This window comes from Colobus angolensis, unplaced genomic scaffold, assembly GCF_000951035.1.
Source record: "Colobus angolensis palliatus isolate OR3802 unplaced genomic scaffold, Cang.pa_1.0 Scaffold34, whole genome shotgun sequence".
Classification (NCBI taxonomy): domain Eukaryota; kingdom Metazoa; phylum Chordata; class Mammalia; order Primates; family Cercopithecidae; genus Colobus; species Colobus angolensis.
In genome coordinates, this window is record NW_012116710.1 from 1,027,211 (window position 1) to 1,035,457 (window position 8,247).

The 8,247-nt window shown below is 41.5% G+C and overlaps 1 protein-coding gene across 1 annotated transcript in view; it reads left to right on the forward strand.

The window, feature by feature from the left end:
- Positions 1–8,247, forward strand: part of FANCD2 (Fanconi anemia, complementation group D2) — a 78,702-nt gene that overhangs the window by 3,530 nt on the left and 66,925 nt on the right. Inside the window, exons 3-7 of the mRNA XM_011952507.1 lie at positions 1,844–1,984; positions 3,494–3,561; positions 3,720–3,823; positions 4,209–4,269; positions 5,618–5,670. Coding sequence (XP_011807897.1) covers positions 1,844–1,984; positions 3,494–3,561; positions 3,720–3,823; positions 4,209–4,269; positions 5,618–5,670 — 427 coding nt within the window. The remainder of the gene's footprint in view (positions 1–1,843; positions 1,985–3,493; positions 3,562–3,719; positions 3,824–4,208; positions 4,270–5,617; positions 5,671–8,247) is intronic.

Genomic DNA, 8,247 nt, shown 5'->3' on the forward strand with positions numbered 1-8,247 from the left:
GCCTGGTCAATATGGTGAAACCCCGTCTCTACTAAAAAATACAAAAAACTAGCCGGGCGACGTGGCGGGCGCCTGTAGTCCCAGCTACTGGGGAGGCTGTGGCAGGAGAATGGCATGAACCCGGGAGGCGGAGCTTGCAGTGAGCCAAGATCACACCACTGCACTCCAGCCTGGGTGACAGAGCGAGACTCTGTCTCAAAAAAAAAAAGAAAAGGGATTGGAATTGAAGAAGGAAAAAACAGAATGGCATCATTAAGGGAGAAGAGTAAATTTTAAACTTGGCTTTGTTTGTTTCTTGTCCCTTGTTTCTTTTTATGGGTAGAAAGCCTTGGGATTAAACCTATCTGAGCTTTGTAGTCAAAGATATGATACGGGAGAAACTTCCCCATTCTGTCTACCCTTTATTCAGATCATTGAGTCTCAAATTTGGTGTGTATCAGGATTATTATCTGAAGACTGTAAAAAGTTCAGACTCTTAGGTCCCATTCCCAAGATTTTGACTCAGTAACTCTGGTATATGGCATGGAATATGCCCTTTTCTTTTTTTTTTGAGACGGAGTCTCACTCTGTTGCCCATGCTAGAGTGCAGTGGCGTGATCTGGGCTCGCTGCAACCTCTCCCTCCGGGGTTCAAGTGATCCTCCTGCTTCAGCCTCCTGAGTAGCTGCTATTACAGGTGTGCACCACCACACCAGCTAATTTTGTATTAGTAGAGATGGGGTTTTACCACGTTAGCCAGGCTGGCCTTGAACTCCTGACCTCAGGTGATCAGCCTGCCTCGGCCTCCCAAAGTACTGGGATTACAGGCGTGAGCCACCATGCTTGGTCGGGATATGCATTTTATTTTATTTTATTTATTTTATTTTGTTTTTTTCTGAGATGGAGTTCTGCTCTATCGCCTAGGCTGGAGTGCAGTGGCGTGATCTTGGCTCACTGCAAACTCCACTTCCCAGGTTCACGCCATTCTCCTACCTCAGCCTCCCGAGTGGCTGGGACTACAGGTGGCTACCACCATGCCCGGCTAATTTTTTTTGGTATTTTTAGTAGAGACGGAGTTTCACCATGTTAGCCAGGATGGTGTTGATCTCCTGACCTCGTGATCTGCCCACCTTGGCCTCCCAAAATGCTGGGATTACAGGCGTGAGCCACCGTGCCCGGCTGGGAATATGCATTTTAATAAGCTTCCCAGGGATTCCAGTACAGTGGTTTGCAGGCAATAGTTTGAGAGACACTGGCTAGTTTAGTATTTGGATGGAAAACATTTCCATGGGTTATTCTTGTTAGGCACTTGTTTGTTTGAATTTATTTTTTTAGACATGGGGATTTCACTCTGTCACCCAGGCTGGAGTGCAGTGGCACTGTCATAGCTCACTATATAGCCTCAACCTCCTGGGCTCAAGTTATTCTTCCGCCTTAGCCTCTGAAGTAGCTGGGACTATAGGTGGGCGTCACCTCACCTAACTAGTGTGTGTGTGTATGTGTGGAGATAGGGGGTCTCGCTTTGTTGCCCGGGCTGGTCTTGAACTCCTGGCTCAAGTGATCCTCCTGCCTCGGCCTTCTAAATTGCTGGGATTACCAGGTGAGCCACCTTACCTGGCCAGAAATGGCACATTTTGAATTCTTCAAATGCAAACTTAATAGGTGAAAATAATTCTATTTGTTGATATGAATTGTTTGTTTTGGAAGCCACTATTGCTGAAGATAGTTTATTTCACTACAGCATCAATCCTAGTACAATTTTTAAGGAACACATCAGTTTTCCTCTCAGGATTATTATTCCTGGGTTTAAGTTTTAATTTTTCCTTTACTATTTGCCATATTCTTGAAAATTTTTCTATTTTCAGAAACCAGGAAGCAACCACTTTCCAAAAAGACAAAGAAATGTCATATTGCTAATGAAGTTGAAGAAAATGACAGCATCTTTGTAAAGCTTCTTAAGATATCAGGAATTATTCTTAAAACGGGAGAGAATCAGAATCAACTAGGTAATATTTTAATCTAATTTTATTCTGTGGGTTTAATGAAATAGCTCAGGACTGAATCATGGGTTTTCTAAATAGAGAGGCAATGAAGATTAGAAATGAGAGGGCCATCCATCTTGAGACAAAGTTGAAATTGCTTTTTAGAAAATGGTACAGTCAGGCCGGGCACAGTGGCTCACGCTTATAATCCCAGCACTTTGGGAGGCTCGAGGCAGGCGGATTACCTGAGCTCAGGAGACCAGCCTGGGCAAAACGGTGGAACCTCGTCTCTACTAAAATACAAAAAATTAGCCAGGCGTGGCAGCGTGGGCCTGTAGTCCCAGCTGCTCAGGCGCCTGAGGCAGGAGAATTGCTTGAACCTGGGAGGCGAAGGTTGCAGTGAGCTGAGATCGCACCACTGCACTCCAGCCTGGGTGACAAGAGTGAGACTCCATTTCCAAAAAAAAAAGGAAAAAGAAAATGGTACAGTCTTTGGTCCTCATTACTACGTGTTAAGTAAAGCATTTCTCATTCTTTTATTAGAAAAAATATTATGTATTATTTCTTTTGTGTTTGCATATGAAAAAATAAATATCCAGAAAGCAGCTATATCAGTGTCAGAATAATTTCAGAAGAAAATGTGTAAAGCCATGTAAGATTCTGTTTTTGGGGAACAGATTATTCTGTCTTGCTAAGGTTATGGCAGGTCTTATTTAGAACACTTAGTGGCTATCTGCTATCAAAGCTAAGTCTGTTTTTTTTTTTTTTCTTTTGAGATGGAGTCTCCTCGCTCTGTCGCCCAGGCTGGAATGCAGTGGCGTGATCTCGGCTCACTGAAAGCTCTGCCTCCCAGGTTCATGCCATTCTCCTGCCTCAGCCTCCTGAGTAGCTGGGACTATAGGTGCCCGCCACCACACCTGGCTAATTTTTTGTATTTTTAGTAGAGACGGGGTTTCACCATGTTGGCTAGACTGGTCTCAAACTCCTGACCTCAAGCAATCTGCCCACCTCAGCCTCCCAAAGTGCTGGGATTACAGGTGTGAGCCACCGCGCCCAGCCAAAGCTAAGTCTGTTATGTGGGTTTAGATATAACCCCATGACTCTGGGCTGGGCGAGGTGGTTCACGCATGTAATCCCAGCACTTGGGAGGCTGAGGAGGGCAGATCATGAGGTCAGGAGATCGAGACCATCCTGGCTAACACAGTGAAACCCTGTCTGCACCAAAAATACAAAACAAAACAAAACAAAACCAAAAAACGTGCCTGTAGTCCCAGCTACTTGGGAGGCTGAGGCAGGAGAATCACTTGAACCTGGGAGGCGGAGGTTCCAGTGAGCCGAGATCACCCCACTGCACTCCAGCCTAGGTGACAGAGCAAAACTCCATCTCAAAAAAAAAAAAAAAGATTTGGCTCTGAAATTAGGTTGAAAATATTTTTATTGGTTTCGTCAGGCAAGAAAGCAAAAAACTTGGGTTTTTAGAGAAGGAAAACTATGGTAGGAGACTGGTGACCAGCTCTTCTTTTTTCTGCGTAGCTGTGGACCAAATAGCTTTCCAAAAGAAGCTCTTTCAGACCCTGAGGAGACACCCTTCCTATCCCAAAGTATGTATTTTTCCCCTGGTATTTTTGCTTGTGCCAGCATAACTCTAGAATTTGGAATTTAAGGACACTGGTATATAGTTGAGTGGGCTAAAATGATTTTTAACAGCAAATATTAAACTAAAAATTTTATTCTTTTTTATTTTTTAAATCTCCTTAAGATAATAGAAGAATTTGTTAGTGGCCTGGAGTCTTACATTGAGGATGAAGACAGTTTCAGGAACTGCCTTTTGTCTTGTGAGCGTCTGCAGGATGAGGAAGCCAGGTGTGGAGAGGAGGCATGGAATCTTGCTGAAAGTCAGTCTGTTCCGCTAATTGCATGGGGCTGGGGAGGGAGAGCGCAGTTGTTTGAAATTTCATTTTTGGTGTAGGCTGTCTTCCTTAGAATTTAAACTAACTTTAAAATTCCTAAGCTTGTGGTTATGAGCCTAACAATCAGTGTTTTCTAGAATGTGTTTCACCTGTGTTGACAGAATTTCAAATCTCAACCGATCCCTTGCAAAGAGCCATCTGCTCATTTCTGTGTTTCTTGTCTAACAGGGTAGTTCCTCTTTAAAGATTATGTATTTAACAATTTTATTGAGAAAAGATGATAAAAGCGTTAAAATAAGGAAAGCAAAGTGGAAAACAGATTTCTTTTTTTTTTACAGTATGGGTGCATCTTATTCTAAGAGTCTCATCAAACTGCTTCTGGGGATTGACATACTACAGGTAAGACTGTCACTTTTTCTGTGAACATTTGATGGATGAGGTTTGTGGTGTATGCTCAAGTCTAAATAGCAGGAACACAGGATAGAGTAGGGTTAATTGGAGAATTTGGGTTTGTAACAGCTTTAGCACAGCCCTGTTGCTGTGATGGGTTTGGTAAGGTAACGTCTGTGTTTTAAAACTGTGCTTATTAGCCTAATACATCTGGCAGTCCCATTTATTCTCTCTGCATCTGATTCCTGTTCTTAAAGCTACATCCTGTGTATCTCTGAGTACCTGGTAATCTTTTATTTTTTGAGACGGAGTCTCACTCTGTTGTCCAGGCTGAAGTGCAGTGGCACGATCCCGGCTCACTTCAAGCTCCACCTCCTGGGTTCATGCCATTCTCTTGCCTCAGCCTCTCGAGTTGCTGGGACTACAGGCGCCCACCACTGCGCCCAGCTAATTTTTTGTATTTTTAGTAGAGATGGAGTTTCACCGTGATCTCGATCTCCTGACCTCATGATCCGCCCTCCTCGGCCTCCCAAAGTGCTGGGATTATAGGCATGAGCCACCGCGCCCAGCCAATATCTTGTAATCTTTATCATATTCGTATCTCTATCATCTCCCATTTAGCTTTTTAGATGCTTATGTATCTTAATTTTGTCCTTTTCCTCCTCTTCTTTTAATATATTAAATAGACAATACATTGATATAATTTAAATATTTCAAGTTATACAAATGTATATGGAACAGAACACTTTCCTCCATCCCGTTCTCCATTTTTCCTCTTCTCCCCTACTGCTAATCTTTTCACACTCTTAGACTCTTCCTTTTCACTGGAAATCTTGAAGATAATTAGTGATTTTCAGTCTAAGAGCTCCCTTGTTCCTCTGGAGAGCTCCCATTGCAACCTATTTGATAATCTTTTAAAGTCTGCATTTCGTGGATTAACCGTCATTGTTTTTAATAATATTTTAATTATGTGATTATTTTAACTTTGTCTTGATAATCATTTTCAGTTTTTCACAAGACAAATCTGTGTATTCCAATAGCATATTCTAAAAATGAAGACATACTCATGTGGATATCTTTGTAATAAGATATCAACTTTAACAAAGTGTTTATTCCCGGAGCTCTGGTTGGAAAGAGAATTACACATTTCTTTTGTGTGTGTGTGTGTGTTTGTGTGTGTCAGAGTCTCCTCTGTCACCCAGGCTGGAGTGGAGTTGTGCAATCTTGTCTCACTGCAACCTCTGCCTCCCACAGGTTCAAGCGATTCTCGTGCCTCAGCCTCCCAAGTAGCTGGGATTATACATTTCTGTTGTGTATTTGGAGATCATCTCCTAACTCCCTGTGTCTTCTTTTTTAGCCTGCCATTATCAAAACCTTATTTGAGAAGTTGCCAGAATATTTTTTTGAAAAGTAAGTGGAGTTATGGAATGTTCGAAGTACCCCGGTGTTACTTAAGTTTCTCTCTAAAAAGGTTAACTCTGAAAACTATTAGTTTCTCTGAAAGTCATATTTATCGTGATGCTTCTTAAGTGACTACTAAAATTTTACTGGAGTGTCTTTGAAGTTTCATCTATTAATATGATTTTGTAAAAATAGGTAGGATTACAATAAAAGTAACTATCGGCCTGATGCGGTGGCTCACACCTGTAATCCCAACAGTTTGGGAAGCCGAGGCAGGAGGATTGCTTGAGTCCAGGAATTCAAGACCAGCCTGGGCAATGTAGTGAGACCTTGTCTGTATTTAAAAACAGAATTTTTTTTTTTTTTTTTTAAATGTCTGTTGCTTATGCTCAGGGATAATCCCTAGTAGAAGGATACACAATATACTGGTAACAGTAGTTGTTTCCAAAGAGGGTAGCCAGTTGGTTGGAATCAGGTATTCTCTGAATACTTTTCTTTACCTTTTTAATTTTGTAGTGTATGTTGAGACAGGGTCTCACTCTGTCGCCCAGGCTGGAGTGCCATAGTACGATCACAGCTCACTGCGGCATCAACCACCCAGGCTTAAGTGATCCTTACACCTCAGCCCCATGAGTGCCTGGGACTACAGGTGCACGCCACCCGGTCCAGCTAATTTTCATGTTTTTTTGGTAGAGATGGGGTTTTGCCGTGTTGCCCAGGCTGGTCTCAAAACTTCTAGGCTCAAGTGATCAACCTGCCTGAACCTCTTCAACTATTGGAATGTGGCCCTACCTGTTTTTTTAAATTACTATGTTAAAAAAGAAATGAACGGCGTAATAGAAAAGTTCATTTGGTTGTGAACAGACAGTTTACAAAGAAGAAATGCAAGAACATCAAATATTTAAAAAGTTCAATTTTGTTAGCAAAGTCACAAATTTAAAACACTATATCAAAATAGTAAGTAATAACTATTAAACAGTAAAATAAAGGCATTTTTTCCTACTCTCACAGGGTATCCTTGTTGAGTGTGGTGAATAGGCATGCTTGTGCATTGCTAGTGAGCATTTAAATTAGTTGAGGCATTGAGTCTGAAGAGCAATAGATTGTATGTGTCAAAAACCTTAGATTTTGCATACCCTTTAGTCCTAATGTCATGTCTCCTAATTTATCCTAAGATAATAACTGTGAATGAAAATGAAATAATATTGGCTGGGCGTGGTGGCTCACGCCTGTAATCCCTGCACTTTGGGAGGCTGAGGCAGGCGGATCACAAGGTCAGGAGTTCGAGACCAGCCTGGTCAATATGGTGAAACCCCGTCTCTACTAAAAATACAATACAAAATTAGCCGGGAGTGGTGGCGGGCACCTGTAGTCCCAGCTACTCGGGGGGCTGAGACAGGAGAATCGCTTGAACCCGGGAGGCGGAGGTTGTAGTGAGCCGAGATCGGGCCACTGCACTCCAGCCTGGGAGACAGAGTGAGACAACGTCTCAAAAAAAAAAAAAAGAAAGAAAATGAAATAATATTAGTTGAGTGCTTGCTTTGGCAGTACATGTACTGAAATTGAACAATACAAAGATTAGCATGGCCCCTTTGCAAGGGTGATATCCAAATTTGTGAGGTGTTCCATATATTGAAAAAGATTACTCTTTAAAATAAATGTGAATAATTGAGATGTTCAAAAAATAGGAATAGTATGTGCACATTAATAACTGTAAAAAGAACTAGTTAGTATCATGCGTTAATTGAAAAAAACAAACCCAGGTTACACATAGCACTTATATTAGGTTGGTGCAAAAGTAATTGCGGTTTTTGCAATAAATAGTTCAGTATTTTGTTTAAAAAAGAAGATACACACATATACATATGCATATTAATAGTGTACATTTCTGAAATGACAGGATTATAGTCATTTTTATGTTCTCCTTTTTAATTTTTTCAGAGTCCTGATACAGTAATAAGTTTAAAGGTTTATTTATTTTGAGACAGAGTCTTACTCTGTCGCCAGGCTGGAGTACGGTGGTGCGATCTTGCTCACTACAACCTGTGCCTCCTGGGTTCAAGTGATTCTCCTGCCTCAGCCTCCTGAGTAGCTGGGATTACAGGTGTGCACCACCATACCCAGCTAATTTTTTGGTATTTTTAGTAGATATGGGGTTTCACCATGTTGGCCAGGCTGTCCTCGAACTCCTAACCTCAAGTGATCTGCCTGCCTCAGCCCCACAAAGTGCTGGGATTACAGGAGTGAGCCACTGCACCCACTGAAGGTTTTTCTAATTTGTTTCAGCTAAATGTCTCATGCTGGATACCTTACATCCTGGCTTGTCTTTTTCAGTTAAGACTGGCTGCAATAACAAGGACCATGCTGTCAAGGAGATGGAAGTGGTCCAAAACTTTAGATGTAGGAGGCTTGAAGGAAGGCGGAAACTATCATTTTTGGAAAAATGATAATTGAGCCAACATTTCTTTATTTATAAATGGTTTTTAGTACTTTTATGAATATAATCTAATTTGACTTTCTGTGTTCCCTTAGAAATATATGCTTGTCCTTTTTTTTTTTTTTTTGAGACAGAGTCTTGGCTCTGTC